At 29.1% G+C, this 18,098-nt stretch overlaps 1 protein-coding gene across 1 annotated transcript in view; it reads left to right on the top strand.

Annotated features, from left to right (window-relative positions):
• The first annotated feature begins 656 nt into the window (after positions 1 to 656).
• Positions 657 to 18,098, top strand: part of LOC119676088 — a 72,168-nt gene continuing 54,726 nt past the window's right edge. Inside the window, exons 1-4 of the mRNA XM_038087315.1 lie at positions 657 to 672; positions 1,744 to 1,854; positions 3,268 to 3,377; positions 16,603 to 16,701. Of these exons, the coding sequence (XP_037943243.1) occupies positions 657 to 672; positions 1,744 to 1,854; positions 3,268 to 3,377; positions 16,603 to 16,701 (336 nt within the window). The remainder of the gene's footprint in view (positions 673 to 1,743; positions 1,855 to 3,267; positions 3,378 to 16,602; positions 16,702 to 18,098) is intronic.

Below are 18,098 nucleotides of genomic sequence, written 5' to 3' on the forward strand. Positions count from 1 at the left end.
GTTAGGATTATCCCCAATGATTACTTGAAGCATCTCGTTTGGTCAGCTTATCTGACTTACAGTTGCCAAAAACATTCCTATGTCCGCAAATCTAGAGTAGAGAAAAATTAAGCTGCGCAGACTTCTATTTAGAGATATATGGTGGTCAAAAATCGTTCTGTATATAAATTAGGCTAAATTCCGAATAGTTTAAAGCAGATTCACTGTCTGATAGTATATATGCCTATTGAATATATTCTCCAATTCAAGAGAAGCTATATTTTCCCTAGTAGCAATCGATGTGCTATTTAGAGATGTGTGTCATCAAATGCTGTCGTGGATGTAAACTGAAGTGAACTCATGGACTTTAAAACAGTTTGACTGTCTAATAATATGTTTATATTTCTATTACGTATATGTAAGCAACTTTCAGAAGAGCTGTAGTGTAGCCAATATCGATCATCTCCACATGAAAAATACTAAAATGATCAGGAAGTCTATGGCTTATTATTATTCAATCTATATGGCTGAATTCCTATATGGTTGATTATTCACCCTATATGGTTGAATAATATTTCGCAATAATGATCACCTGCGCCTAGCATTTATGGCTGAATACTATATCCGAATGTCGATTCACCTACGGGTAAGGGGTTAGAATATTCCTGAGATAAGACATGCTTGTCGTAAGAGGTGAGTAAAATCCCATCACCATCCGACAGTGTTTGGAGTGTAAATGGTAGTATGCGAGTTTGCACTTACGGTACCCGACCAGAGGCGTCAATCTGGTATCACGGAGGTCAGTGCTCACAACTTCGGCTGTTCTAACCAAGGTTGGCAGCGTCGTGGTAGCTGTGGTTAAAGCCCAAACTTATGTGGGAACAATGATTGTATTTATTTACTTTCATTCGACGTAAAGTTGATTTTTCATTCAGCTACCCAAACTTACGCAGGAAAAATGATTATATTTATTTGCTTTAATATGACCTGGAGTTGCATTCAACCAGCTACTCTGATCCAAAGATCAGCAGAGGTTTGTGGCAGGCCTGGCTCCTTACCAAGAGGAAAATTATGCTAAACACATAACTTTAATTGATACCAGTGGAAATTGATAAGCGTGTTGAGAACACAATGGTGTTGAGCCATCATGGCAGGTTATCACATAAACCACTCTTGACTCCACAATAGCAAGCACCTCCGCCTGAAAATTATTATAAAAATCGAAAAGCTTATAATATATGACTGAATACTATTTTATTGAAATTTATTTAATACTTGCGGTTACATCGTAAGTACTTCTAATTATTCATATTGGTACCTAACTACATATGTAAACAAATCTTTGATTATCATTACTATTTCTATTAAATTTGGAAAAATTTTAGTTAATAAAAATTTCTTATCAAAAATAGCATTATAAATGAAAAGTCTTATCAAAAAATTTAAGTTTATTATTAATATTTTTATTAAATTAAAAAAAGAAGTACTTTAGTTAATGAAAATTCCTTATTAAATATTCAAATGTGAGCCAGATAAGCTCTTATAATTAAACAACGTCTTCTATATTTTCCGGTTTCGAGTTAAAAAATAATTACAATTCCTACCTTTGTCTTATTAGTTGATTAGAATTTCAGTAATTTTCTAATATGATAATCCTTGCAGTGTTTTGCTAAGATATAAAATATTTTACATTATTTGTTTTAATTTTCATATCCTGGGCTTCATGCATTCTTAATTGCATCCATTTTATACTAAATTGCACAGAATTTCATGCAGTGCAACAAGCGCCTAACTTGCATGCCTGCGATGATAATAACATTGGTGCTAATGACGCTAGTGATGATAATGACGTAGATATGAAGGTACAGGAATTTAGTAAATATGTGTATATACTATAGAACACAGAGAGAGAAAGAGAGAAGGTGGTATTCGCTTCTGCAAACAAAATTACAAGACCCTGGAGCTAGAAAACTTATGCTTATCCAAATAAAGTTTATCCTTTGCAACGAGTTGGTTGGTTGGTGAAATTTGTGCAACTCGTACGAGTAATGACACCAGGTGCCACATTAAACCACAACCTAAACATATTCGTCGAGCTAGTCTGTGTAATCACATAAATTGGTATCTGTGCATTTGGATATGTGGCAGTCAGTTGCATGCATGACTTCCACTGGCATTGGGGCAGATTTGAAAGGCAAATATTTGGAGCAACATTTTCGTTACAATTTTCGTAGTTAAATTAAGATTTATAGCACCGGTTTCGATATTCGAGCTACAAAGCGGGTTAATGATAGTTGGGTTGCTCATGGAACATTAAATCGATCATTTATCGAATTTTTGTAGGATTTGGCTCATATTACATGCATGTTGCTTGGAGTGATGAGTAAATGTGTGCAGTGGTGCTTTGTGAAAATTAAACGTCCTATTGAGTGTGTGGTTCCTTGTTAACTTGAGTCATTTAGTTCAAGTCGATTTTGAAATTTACTATCGGAATTTAAATTGCCTCGATTAGTCATGTAGGAGAGCAAATAATAAGAACTTTACATGTTTAATATGTTTGCTTTTTTAATAGCAAACAATTTATGATTAAACGTTTAGTTCAACAATTTAAAAAATTTAAAGAATTTTGATTTAAAATTTTTTATTTGTATTTGTTTTTGTTTGCTTTATATTTTCAAATGGTTAATGCTGTTTGCTCTATTAAAACCATATGTCCTAATCAAATGAAAAGTGCTGAGTTGACTAATTAAAATGTGCAACGTTAAGTCCTGGTTGGTGTTAAATAAGAAAATTCTTGCAAAGAAAATGCAACGAAAATCCTTTAGAGTTTATTTAAGCCAATTGGCTTTTGCTTTTCAAATAAATTGCAATAAATTTAAACTGAAAACTATGCAAGTCGCAAAAACTCTTGTGCAGAACTGAAAGGAAAATAAATCCATCACCGTGTCTTTCTACATTTAAAATGCACTCTCTTAACATTTGCAATTTTCCACGCGCTTAAGCAAAATCTCGTCCTTTTTTGCACTTTTCCCACTGCACTTAAAGCGTTCATCCTTTTTTATATTGAAAGCTTTACTTAACTGCAGCTGATTTGCTGCGGTTTGTCGTATACATTCCAGTGTCAGAAGAAAAAATATTTGAATCCTGCTGGGGCAAACTTAGTGAAGTAAAAAGTTTTCATCTTTTTTTCCAATTTCTCTATTCAAATAAAAAAATTATTTATATACGTATATTACCTGTTATATTTCACCTAAAGAAAATTTCTAATATTTTTTCTTTGCTTTGCAGATGGACAATCTGAGTTGGAGGTGCAATTAGTAGTACCAAGGTATGTGGAGCGAGGATCAAGTGCCACTTTGAAATGCAGACACAATGTGCGACCGGAAATACTTTTTAAGGTGAGTCCTTTATGTTTTATGTGGTTCTTGCACATTCATGTCCGCTCGGTTTCTTTTGTTCGGTTCCAAGCAAAAGGTCATTGAAATGACAGCAGAGCAAGGTTAGAGATTTTATGCGTGAAAAACTTCAACATCGTTTTTTATGCAAACGTATAGCAGAAAAAATATTAAATATTGTAAACAATTGCTCAGCAAAAAAATTTTTATACATTTTATGTATTTACTTGCTTTCTGCACTGCTGGAGTAACTATTTTTCCCTTTAAACCATTAATCTGTCAGTGTTGTTTTTTATGCTTCTCTAATGCATAAGTTTTTCAACTTTAAAGTTGTTGGCTTAAGTGTATTTATCTATTTCACAAAAGTCTTATACTTCATTTTTTAAAATAAAAAACGAAAAATACATTTTATGTGGTTCAGAGACAAAGCGAAAGTCGCATAAAGTTGGTAACCTTCGGTATTCCTTTCAAGAAGGAAAAATGTATTAGCATTGTCCAGCCTTTATTTTCTGCTTTGGCAGAGGAATTAATTCCATTATTAAAACTTATGCCACAATAAAAGCTAAGTTTGTTTTATGACCATTACACGCGCAACCACCTCCGTTGTCACGACGTTTCCTCTGCTATTTCTCTGGAAGGTCTTGCACCCAGAAAATTTCTGCAAAAGTTCTCTCCTGCGGTCGCGACAATTTGTCCTGCCTTTGTGTGTTATTGGCACGAACATGAGCAGAAAGTTACACGGCTAAAGTCAAACTTATTAGCGATAAGTTCAATGTCACTGCTTAGCAACTTATCAAAATATCACGTTTACATCGAACATCGAACATACCAGTTCGCATGCCAAAAAGCAGCTATGGAGGATTATTTCGTTGAAATGGAAGTGAAAAATAAAATTTGTTCCAAAACAAATTCGAAGAAAAAAGAAGAAAAGCAAAGCCCGACATTGCAGTTCAATTTCTTTTCATGAACTTTGTTTAATATTTTTCAGTTTGGCGAAAAAATGAGGGAAGGGCATTTGTAAAAAATAATATTTACTTAGGATTACCACACTTCCAATTATCTAGTACTGTTATTTGAAGAACTCCGCTGAATAACTGTTGATTGGACGAATTGTTGTGAAAAATAGCGAAAATGGTTTTAATTATATGAGTGTATGTACTTTACTCAAAAGATGTTGTACTAAAATGTATTCTAGTTCTAATATTCTGATTCCAAAATATATCTCGAAGGATTGGGTTGTCATACCAATCCATTAAATATGACTTTATTATATGACACTGAGTAAGTTCGATGATTAAAGATTTTACAGAACTTTGGTGTGTCATTTATGCAATAATTGTTTAAATGATCCAAAATTGTAATAGTTTTGGATCCTTTGATCAATTATTGCATAAACGGCAGATCTAAGATCTGTCATATTTTATATAGTAGCAATAGATTATGGGTTTGCCTTAGACCTTTATGCACTGTGACCAGCTTGATTTATTGTGCACCCCTTTGTATTAAGAAGTTTAGTATATTGAGGAAGTAAACCTTTTAAAAATAAAGCTTTTTGTGGAGAGATCTTTTGGAGATCTTCATTCTCTAGTTGGTATGCACTTAGAATGGTGTGTCGCCTGTGAACTAGTACATCAGAGTTGGTAAGCAGCTGTTCCATATACTCTTACCTATCACAGCAGAATCTCCTGCATACACCTATTTTGTGTTGGTGTTAATTGCAAGCGGAGTGGCCTATTATTGCACCGGAAAGTGTCTTTGGACACTTACTATGTTTTTATTCAGAATCTACTTCATATGTGTTTAAAAAGTGGTTGTGCTTCTATATAAATAATGATGATCAACACTGAGCTTTTTATTGCGTTTTTACCCAAAATATATATAGTCAAAGTTTTTTAGATCTGGAGTTAATTTTTTTCTGCTTACAAGTTGGTAATTTTAACAGTCCAAAAAAAATTTTGTTGAATTAGCTTTCCTTATAAAGATTATTATCATCTCTATTTCATATACTTAATTTTGATGAACACAGAATTATAGCACATTATTGAATGTTATTATAAATGGTAGGTAGGTAGGTTGGAGTGGAGGCTTTGTTTCCAAGAAGCCCAAATGATGAGCTCGAATGACAGCTTATTGTAGTACCATAGGAATAACATTGGCACGTACATAAATCAGTACACAGACTACTCCGAAAAAGGTAACGATTCCGCCATTAGGTGAAGAGAAACTAACCTGACAGTTCTATAAATTTGGCCAGGTCCCTAGTACTACAGGTTGACAGCTCAGTCAGATCAGTAAGAATGAGGGATCCGAAGATTTTTAATCTTGTTCTAGTTAAAGAAGAACACTGATATATAAGATGGAGCACGGTTTATTATAAATAGTTATTAAATAATGTATTTATCAAATAAAAAATATTTTTTAATAATCTTTACATTAGTGTCGACTTCAATGCTTATGTGTTTAAAATTTGTCGGCCTATAGGTCAGATTTCAATATTTTCTTGTGGTATTGTGATTTAATGCATTTTTTGGTTTCTTTTGCTTACTGAAGTTCTTCAATATTCATAGCTTCTATTCATAATTTTCATTTGTAACTTTCATGTTTATATTAATCAAGTGTACTCGTATGTGATCCTAACTAGGAAGATTGAGTTCAACATATATGTTATCATTATATTTACCAGTAATACCCTTAGCTATTCTCTTCAGTAGTAAAGTGTTCATTACTGCTTTAGTCATTTAAACAAGTGATCTTTTGTTATATGCTTAGTAGAAAAGTTATATTTTCCTATGAATCTTATAGATTAATTTTTAATTAAACTTGAGTATGATTATTTTTTCTTAGAAAATCATCTTAACAATTTATTTCTTAAAGATTTTACAATCATTTTAAGTGCGACTTAACTTTTATATTAGAATACATAAAGTCTATATTATTTTTTATTTAGACATTTTTTTTACATTTCTGCTAAAACCATGTTTCTGTTATAAATTAAATTATTTTATATCTGAAGCAATTTATTCCATGAACTTTCAAAGCAGAATCACTCATATTGAAATGCAGCAGCCGGAGATATTGCTACAATTATTACTTTTACTGTTATTAGCTTATTAACTTTCAAAAAGCAACAAACATGGAATATAAATCTTGTTTTTTATCACTTCTGTAAACTCGAATGTATATGTTTATGCTAATTTTTCATGGCTGAACCAGAGATCCACATATGCACATATGCTCAGTTCGCATAATTTTGGCAAAATAACAAAGTGGCGTATATTTTGCGCTGTTTTTTTTTTGTGAGAAATAAAAAATTTGTTATATTTCGTATTTTGCATATAAATGTAGGTTTTAGGAAAGTATTCCAAGGGATATCTTAATTTAAATTCAAATTAACTTCCACCGAAATACCGGTAAAGCCTCGCCAGTGTAGTGACCCACAAAGAAATGGAATTCAAATTTTCAATTTATTTGGATTTGGGTTTTTATTGTTATTTCAAGCAAATTCCAAATGTAAACCAATCCATGTGTATGCTCCCAACTTTCCAGTGGCTTTGTTTTCGAGGTTGCTTAAAATTCTATTGAATAAAATAAGTCGGATGAGCGATGAGGGATGAGGGTTGAGGGAAACTAAAACAGAGGAAAAATTACAAACAGTCGACATGTTTGCGTGGTATTAAAGTGTAAACAGAACTGTTAAAATTTCAGGTCTCCAGTGACAAATTTCATAAACCAACAAATATATTTAAAAACGTCAACAACAACAACAAACAAATAAAAATTGCATAAAATGTATAAAATTTGAAACTTGATTCCATTCCCAACGTGTTGGCTGAATTGATTTGAAATTGAAATTCTGCGGATTTTTACAAATGATTTAAGTTCTCACTAGGATTTTATGTCCTTCCTGTTTTGTTTTGCATATTTTTGACATCGAAGAGGTTTTATGCGACAACACATAAAAACTCAATATTAAAAATAAAAGAAACAAATTTGTTTATAAATGACGAAACTATAGAAATAGACAATATTTACCACAAATTGCATATTTAATTTATTTTCTGAATAAAAAAATAATTTCTGTTAAAAAAAACACACTTTTTTACTTATTGTTAAAATAAACTATTTTATTTAACTATTTATATTATTTTAGTGCATATTTTATAGGTGTAATGGAATTGGTATGGGGCAGTTTTATAAAATATATACATATGAGTCCAACTGACTGAGAATTATGTTAATAGTTATTTTAAATGAAAATAAAATTTTTTATTGTAAAGGACTTCTGATATAATTGAATGTAACAAAAAAAAAAACATAAATTAATGAAAATTTATTCTGAAACCCTCATAATAGGCCGCATCGTACCACTAAGTCAGCGGTTGATCCATTCTTATATTAATTTTTCAGAGAATTGTCAACACATAGCATTTAACTCTTTCTGTAAGTTTCATTTTATAATACCACTCGACGCGAATTGCTTCGAAAATGTATTATTGGTTTCGAGAACAGAAAGACTTTGCAAACGATTATCTTGGATGGTGACGGTATTGGATGGATAACAATTGTATTGTATTAACGATGGGCTTAGGGGTTAAAAATTACATTGAACCTTAAGTAAAGCCTTAAATGCTCTTTACATAAAGGTCTAAAAGCGGATTGTGATCCTTTGAAATTTGAATCCTTAGCATTGATAAACATCGTTTCATACATGATAGACAGTAACAAACATTACTTCGTCTTGCCCATAACTGCAACAGGAATCATTACACCAGAAACTCCATGTCATAATAAGAGTATTGTATCTACAACGGTGTCTTAGGGGTCAAAAATCACCTTGAACCTTTAGAAAAGCCTAAAATATTTATTAAATGTAGGTCTTGAAGCTGATCAAGATCATTTGAATTCTAAATTCTTACTATTGTCGTTAAGCATATGCTGAACAGTGCCAAAGCAGACGTGAGACAATTTCTTCGTCGTGGCATATGAATGGTCGTGTCTATGACGATCTTAAGAATTTTAAATAACCTTAAACATTTAGCAAAGTCTAATATGGTTCCCAAATGTCCTTAGCATAACGTTTTGTAAGGTACGTTCTTCATATTAGCTGTAACTATAAACGGAATCATAAAGCGGGATATTCAATGTGACCAGCTGTGTGAACAAACCCTCGGTGCTATTGCTAAATTACATTAGATAACACAATTATTAAGTACATGGAGCTTTTAACTATTTTGTGCTTTGTGAAGTTCACACTAATTGAAAACATCTAAAAGCTGATTTTGATACTATATGTTTTTTATCTCATCTTTCAGTAGCTATTTGATTTTCTCTTTCAATTTACCAGTTTTATTCATTAATTTCTGTGAGCAGCGAATATCATGCAGAGATGATTATTCATTGAACCTAGTGTCAATTCTTCCTATAATCCTTTTAAATTAAAATAGCTTTAAAGAAAGAAATGAATCTATTGAACAAAATGATATTCTGTCAATAATGCTATATAACAACTCTGAAGTTTTAATTCTATTGTTGACAAATAGATGGCGCTTTGCGAACTAATTGCACATTGTAAAATTTTCTTCTTATAGTGTTGTCAGTCAATTAGTAAGTAACTGAAATCTCTAAAAATATTTAAGGTATGAGAGGCATATTGTTATACTGTTAAAAAATATTATATCAAACACAATCACAAACACATAAAAATATTGAAATAAAATTAAATTTTAAATTTTAAGTTCAATAAAAAATTGTATTAGATAAATTAATCTTTAAAAAGCATATTGTTACTTATTGCTATTGAAATAAAGATTAAAATACAATCTTGTGATCTTTAAGTATTAATTACTGTATTCCATTATATCGTTAAAAATTATTTTAGCATAAAGTTGGAATTGTGTACTAATATAAAAACAAAAATTACAACTTTTTTATAACAATATGAATATATATTAGAAATAAATTTTGTGAAAATGATTTCACCGATATTCTGTGCAGTATCAACTTTCTCCCTAACTTTCTTTCTCTGAAGTGAAAGCTATCTTCACATACACAGACCACATTTTTACAAGTAGAGTGATTAGATGTACCCTGCTATCTGTTAATTATTTATAAGGCAACCATATGTCAACAGGGTAGCTCGTTTTAACATATATATATCTATAAATATTATCGCTAAGAATATTGTTGCTAGAATATTTTTACCAACTTAATTTAATTTAGTTAAAATTATTAATCACTTTACAACAGCGTATTACTATTGATACCTATGAAATATAAGTTTTAAATTTTTGCTATATTTCCTTACTAATTTCACTAAATCAAATTGCAATTATATTGTATATTATCCTCCACTTTTAACTTGTACTACCCACTCACATGTCAATATTCTGACAATAATTAAAAGCACTCTAGTTTTAGGAAATGTTAATAGGTTTCCAACCACAAGGAAAGAGAATGAGAAAGTCAATACTTCACTTAAGCTGAAATGTGCTAAAACACCAGTAAGCGTACTTATAAAAACAGTAAAGATTCGTTCTGCTGATTATTGCTAATCATGTTGAACTTTAGTACCGTAGACTAGGTAATACATAGATGGCTCTTATAGTATAGCTTAATTATGGCCTCTATCTGAAAATGTAATTTCCCTTTATTTATGTCTAGTTAGTGACTAATTAAGTTTTTGCACGATTATACTTAAAGTGCAAACAGAAACTTACTTACTACCGCGAATAGCATTAAAAATAATGTTACTCATACGCAATGTTGTACAAATTTGTAGTTGCCATTTAACAACGACGCCATAAATCAAAAGGTCACTAAGCCTCTATTTACAATATAGAAGAAAAAAAAACAAAAACAATTTTTACTTTAATGAATAAATATAAATCATTTTATTATTTTTTATTGAAATTTTATACTTTTTTATCAGCATTCACGTTATTATGCAAATATGTGCGAGTACAAATTACAAACACATGTCAAGAAGATATGAAAAAATCCCACAGTCTTTACTGCAAATAGGAGCGGATCTTTACTTTGACTAGTCTAAGTGAAAGTTTTGCAATAAAGTGTTTAAAATATATTACATTATTAGTACCGATCGTTTTTTAATAAAAAAAAATTAATTATTAATTAATTACTATTATTACTATTATTAAGTAATAGACTATGAATGCACAGCGCCATAAAGGATCTATTGTGTGCATTATCTCATTAAGTAAGATTTCAGAAGTTTATTGCCTTAAGTACATCAGTCATAACATAGAAAAAAAAACAATTTATTTTTATTATATTTTAGAAATGAAAATTATATAAATTTATTGATTCAAGTACATCAGTCTTCATATAAAACAAATTTTATATTATTTTATTAATGCAGATTTCATAATTTTATTATATTATTTTTATTTTATCACATAAAAAAATTTTATATTATTTTATAAATGAAGATTTGATAGGTTTATTGCATTAGCACATCAGTCTTCATTTAAAAAAAAATGTATATTAATTTATTAATAAAGATTTCATATATTTATTACATAAAGAGATTTTTTCGAACAGTAGTGAACTACAACAACAAAAATTTTATTTTTTATATTATTTTAATTAATTGAATTTCTGGCTGACCATACAGCTGTTTCGAGTATTGCCAAATACCCATCATCAGTGGTCTTGGAAATAATTCTTGTATTTAATTATTATATGTTTATTACTTTATTTTGTGTGCATTAAAATTAGAAAATAAATTATTATAAAAAAAGTTAGGTAAGAGCGAATATATTTAAATTCGTTCCTCTTTCCGCTTGAGCTTTCCAACTGAATGTCTTCGTTGGTATTTGTTTTAGACCAGTGTTTAAAATTATACAATTAAAGTCATTTACATTGATAAACTGTTTAATATGATTTATTAAGTATATAACTAGATCTTATAAACTTACCATCTTATGCGCTTAACAAAATAACAATTTTTTCTCGCAAAGCATTACTTATTCTATATATAAACGCTTCAAGAGTGGATGATTAAAACATGCGATTTAAAATTTCGATCAAGTTCTTATTCTTATTGATCGTAACTATCATCGATACAGTTACTATATCAATTAACACCGAATCTTAATCGAAGTATTTTAAAACCTTTTTATTATATGCAAATGAAAATTGTCTGTTCAGCCAAGGGAGCAGCCAGCGAAACTTGATCAGAGTTGCCAAATCCTTTTTCTTAGAATATAAAGTGAAAATTTTAAGAATTTTCTAATAATTGAATATAAATAACATTTATACCGAAATCTCACACTGAATCCGCTACTGTACACTTGTATGCTTTTGTTTATAAAACTTCTTATTTGAAGCCACATACAAACACACACACACACACATGCACATACACATGCAGTAAGCACGAAGAGGAATAAATTTTCCGCTGTATTTTGTATGAGAATTTCAAACAATTCAAATAAATTGTTTTATTTTTTTACGATGAAAAAATTTGTTGAATTTGGTCAACAAAACCAAAAAAAAAAAATTAACAATTGCAAAACATTTTTCTAAACCAAAGAAAAAAGAAAAAAAGGAAGACGGAAAAAAAATTATTAAATAAAAGGTCATAAAACAAAGGCGCAGAGTTAGGAAAACAAATTTTTTTTCGCATTAATTGTGTCGCTCAAATGTTTGCTTTGGTGTGCTTAATTCGCTGCTTTTCGGATTATTTGTTTACATTGGTGTGTGTCTGCTTGTGTTTGTTTCTCCGTGCGATTGTGAGCGCATACTTCGCTGCGCATTTTATTTGCGTTCAGTGTGTTCAGTGTGTGCAATAGTGTAATGTTAATTTCGCGCCAATATACAAAATAATAATAAAATTTAACGTCCAGCAATAAAGTCAAATACTAAATAAACAAACCAGCCATGATCCGAACCAATACCAATACACCTACATTTTAAACAATGCAAACAAACACATACGAACAAATTTATTTGTCCCTCTCCCCTCTATGCATATAAACGCATTGTTTTATATCATTACATTGTATTTTATATTCTCTTATTAGCTCTTTGTTAGGTTCTGTGTTTGTATACGCGTCTGAGTTTCTGTTTGAGTTGAGTCAAATTGTAATTAGTTTATTTAATTTATTTATATGGCGGGGTCATCGCACACACATACACAGTTATCCGAAACCCGTAGATTACAGTCAAAAGATATGCCTAAAAAATGCGAGTGGTACCGCTTTTACATGTGTTCCTTGATTGTTTGGTGTAGGCATGGCCCCAGTAATCATTTATTTTTGTTTTAATTGTGCTTCTAATGGCGCAACTTCGCTCCGGCGAACTCTGTGCGGCTATGGGCTAATTTAACCATTAAATGAGTGCTCAGTTATTCAGTTAATTATCCTAATTAGTCGCGGTTGGCAATTAAAAAAACGCGATCGCAATGCCCACGTTAAGTGCGCTGACCATTTGCTTGCTTTTTGGGTCCTCTTTGCGATTTGCTTACAAAACCAATAAAACTTTTTTTTCCATCGTTCTTTGTATAAATGCATTAAAAATAATTATAATTTTAATTTTTCATACTTATTACTTGAATTTCATTTTATATTTAATATTTTGTATTAAACACAAGAGCATTATGTTTTCAATTCACTGTAATTTCAATAAATTTACCTAAAATAATTATATGAAGTTAATATTTTACTATAGAATTAAGAAATCAATACCTAATAATCTAAATATTTTTCACAAATATGCTGGAATATTCTGCAGTCTTCATGGTATTGTAAAGTAGTAGTAAATAATATTCGCTATTCACAGTAATTTTATATAAATTTACCTAAAATTATATTTAGGTAAATTATTTTTTACTTCAAATTATTAGTAGAGTTTATTTTATAATTAAATAATAAATATTTTATCAATGAAATATTTTTAATAAATATGCTTAACTATAAAAAGTTTTTATGGTGTTGTATGGGAGTAGTAAATAATGTTTACAATTTATATTATTTTTAATGAATTTATTTAAAATTATTGAATAGATTCGTGTTAAACTATACATTTCTTTTGAGATTATTTATCGACCTGTTTTTTCGACCTGTTTTTTCGACCTGTTTTTTCGACCTGTTTTTTCGACCTGGTTTTTATATATTTTTTATACGGCTATAGGTCACTTTTTGTTAAGTAATTCAACGTTTAATAGTTTTTATTATATTTTATATATCGACTCTCTTTGAAAGTCATCACCAGGTTCACTATCTAACATAAATTAATATTACTAAAACTATATCTAAGTCATCCTCTTTATTCTATAGTCTATATTGCAATATAGAATATAAAATAAAAATGATGCCAGATTAAAAAAATTATACATAAAAACCATTATTATTTGAAAGAGTTACTTAAGAGCTGGAATTTAAAGAAATCAGTTTTTAATAATTTTTTTTTTTTTCAATTATGCTAAAATATAAAAAATCTAAATGATATGGTACAGTTGTTGATAAAAATATTTATTAAATTTTTAGATTAAGTTCATACGTATTTTAAGTCATTTAATAAATATTCCAGCTTTCTGTGTAATTTATTATATCAAATACTTTTATACTCTATCATACTTATTAACAGTGACTAATAAAGTACTCAATTTTTTTATTTTAAAAATATTTCTTCTTTTATTGATAATATTATTAGTTCTAAGGTTATTGTTTAAACACAATGACCAATTCCCGGTAGAGTAAACTAAAAACAATAAATTGATTGAAAATCAAAGTTCAACGGAAATTGAAAATAATTTTACTTTTATTTTTCCCCAAAGCATTGCATTTTATATCATTTTACACCGCATAGCCTTAGGATTTTCTTTATTACAAAGTAAAATTTTTCTGCGAAAATTAATATTGTTTTTTTTTTTTCTTAGAGTAATTTAAATTTTTCTACCTTCCTTTTGGTTTCTACCTTTATTGAAAAACTATATAAATAAAATTAATCGAGTAATATAAACTATTACTCGATTTATTTTTGAAATCAAATATACAATAGAAACCATATTATTTTTGCTGCTGGTAGACTAACTCATTAATAAATTAATATTGATTGAAATTACTATTGGATTATTGCCATAAATATTATAAGATATATCAGTTCTCTTACTTCTTGTTGCTTAACTTAGGCAAAAGCGCCTTTATATAAGCCTCTTTATACACTGAGTAAAATACTTAAGTGTTAGGGTGGCCCTTTAAACATATTATTCCGATTAGATCAGTTATATTACTTTTTGTATCAAAGTGGAATGGAAGATGTGGAAAAGATTTGGAAAAAAAATTGAAATTGACTATTGGAAAAAAACTATAGTCACTTTTTGAAAAATTAAAGAAAAAAGCTACTGAACTATATTTCTACAGAAAATTCTAGAAGAAAGCTGATATATTTAATAATTAGTTCTCATATATAACTAATTTAGGCAGTGTACCAGTTCAAGTAAATTGATGGTAAATTGAGGGACATAGTAAATAATGTCGGTATGGCAGCGAATGTTTATATTAGGGCCGTGTGTGAGTTTGAGTACATTGAACGTTAAGTGAGGGAAATAGTAAATTATGTCGATATGGCAGCGAATGTTGGTATTTACTAGAATTTCAAGTAAGGTAAATTAGATAAAAATTAGGTAAATTAGGTGTTACCATTATGAAAATTTTATAATATGTTTAATAAATAAATTTGAAACCAAATATAATAAATAAGTGCATTAAATAAATAAAAACATTATAACATAAGTGCAGCGCAAAATTTCAAATTATTTTATCTCAATTTACTCGAACTCGCACACAGCCAAAGGTGATTAATAAATCGGTTGTGATATGCGAAGTAAACGAAACTTCACTCTATTTACCTTACTTGATGTCGGCTACTTTCACTCCATGTATCACTCATATGCATTCCAAGGCATTAGTGTAAATAAATAAACACATTAAACAAAACTACATTAATTTTCTTTAAAATTTTTCTATTCCACAAGTAATTAAACATAAATTTATTGCATTTTATATTTCTGTAATTTCCTTCCATTTAAAATAAAAACTCCCCGTCTGTTTCGCTTCAATTACAAGCAAAAACAGTCTCTGATATGCGGTACTTCCCCGATTCATGCAATTTTTTACTAAAGATTAGTTGAGTGATTGTGATTGTGTGCGTATTGTGAAGGATGTATCCGTTTGTGAAATCCCATACAAATGCAATATTAACACTAACGACATAGCACAGAGCACATTAACCTATAAAAAAAAAGCTTGAACGAGTAAAGTCATACCGATTTCGCGTTGATGGAGTGCGATTACACTGAGTATGGCTTACTTAAGGTAGGCAACGAGGCCCCCAAGGATTCGAAGTGGTTCCAAATGCAATTTTAGCGAAATAAGTGGCATTTGGCTTTTGACATACACATACATACACCTGCACACACACACAGACACATACATACGTTCACTTCACTCCGTAGTAAAACATTTGTAATTTATTATTTACACTTTTGCGCGTTTCGGCTGTTCCCGTCGCTTTACGGCATCCACTTTTTGCATGGATGCGGGTCTTTCCGAGAGTTTTTAGCTTCAAGCAATTTTTATTTCATAAATTTTTTCCTTTTTTTTTTGTGTTTTACTTGTTGATTGCAGCGCATGCAATTGTGTGGAAAATTAAGTGACTTTTGTGTTTTGCAGAATTCACGGCAATTTGTCAATTTTATATTTTTTTAGAGCCAACAAAAACTTCTGGAATTGCACTAAAATTGTATTTATGTGATATATGAGTGTGTGCAATTAAATATTTTAGACTTTAATTAATCATTTGCTGGGGACTTTATGACACACCCTTTCTGGTCTACATATATTCCGCTTTTTGGTTTACTTGTTGGGTTGTAAAATTAATCAAATTTTTTGATAAATTTTTCTGTGGCAAAAAAGGTTTTCTTGGAATTAAATCAATGTCAACGTCTGGCATATCAAATCTTCTGACAGACTTCGTTTAGTGAAATAAATTTTTGACGTTCAGTTGTCAAACTTCGATACGTGCCAAATTTATTTTTCTTTTTCTCATGAATTCACTCATGTATTTTTCATCAGTTTTGCATAAATGAGTTACCCTTTACTGGCTTAAGATTTGCTTCTGATAAATTTACAGCTGTGCAAATATGAAATTAAAGTTTTAATTTATAAATCATCATTTTGCTGAAATTTATATCCCTCACTTGCAGGTGACGTGGCTTAAAGTTGACAAGGGTAAATTCTTTGAATTCATAAATGGACGAAATCCACCATTTCGAAACTCCACAGTTGAAGGCGGTGAAATCGATGTGAGTATTTAACATAAAATATTGAAATACAACTTAAATCAAATATTTTATATATATATGTATTGGTAAGTTCCATATAGAAATATAGAAAAAAAATTCAATTTCATTTTTAGTTACATTTTTTAATTTCTGCTCTAATACTTTATTACTAAAAATTAGAATTAAATATCAAAAAAAAAAATTAGTAAAAGAAATTGCTACGAAATACTTGAGTAAATTTCAATGCAAAGTATATTTTTTATGAAAAATTTTTCATATAAATGTATTAGTAGAAAAGGTTAAGAAAATTGAGCTATATAAGATTTTTTTTAGAAAAAATCATTCTGTTATTTTAAATACAATTAATACAACTTTAAGATTAGAAGAAAATATTTAAGCAAAAATTTTTGATATAAGAAATTATACTTAAATTATACAGAATCGTTTGTGAATATAAATTGTAATTGAACTTCATATTTTTTCAACGGAAGTGACTATTATATTTAATAGAAACTTGTATATTCCATAAAGAGGTTTTTCGAACAGTAGTGAACTACAACAACAAAAATTGATTTTATTATGCTTATAATTGAATACCCACCATCAGTGGTCTTGGAAATAATTCTTGTATTTAATTATTCGTATAAAATTTTGTTTTTTTGTTGAGACTGCGTGTACCAGGAATCGAACTCGTGCCCTGCCAAATTTGAAGCTCAGAGTCAGCGCACCTTTTATTTATCTAAAATATTAATAGCAGTCTTTCCTATTTAAAAAATAAAATTTTATACGTATTGTCTTAAAGCAATTTAAATATATAAATATAAATAAATATATATATTATATATATATATTTTTATATAAGTATGTATATTTTTATATTTAAAATTGTATTTAAATATATTTATTTATACTTACATAAAAATATAAATATATATATATTTAAATTGTTATTGAATTTATTATATGTAACTGGTAATATATAACAAGTGATGAATAATATGTAACAGAATATTAACTATATATGTAATATAATTATATTAATATATAATATATGTAATGCACAATATATTATATTAAAAATGAAAATATTCTATAAATTGAAAAGTTTTTAAAATTTAAGATTAACTGTAAATATTAGTAACTAAATATAAACAATTTACAATAATTATAATACTTTCAAATTATTGTCTTTACAACACAAAGAAATTTTAGGACTATAACAGAGCCTAAGATATGGCTATTTAAAAATTGGTCTAAAATGCAAAACTCAAAACCCCAGTGGGCCATATCTCCTACAAAAAAAAATTTTAAATTTTTTTCCTGAATCACAAGAAATTATATTTAAAAAAAGAGCTCAAAATAATCTCAAAAGCGCTTCACAGAGACTATTGAGTTAAAGTGCTTTGGATATTGGACCG

Source organism: Teleopsis dalmanni, chromosome 2, assembly GCF_002237135.1.
Source record: "Teleopsis dalmanni isolate 2A chromosome 2, ASM223713v2, whole genome shotgun sequence".
NCBI classification, from domain to species: Eukaryota; Metazoa; Arthropoda; class Insecta; order Diptera; family Diopsidae; genus Teleopsis; species Teleopsis dalmanni.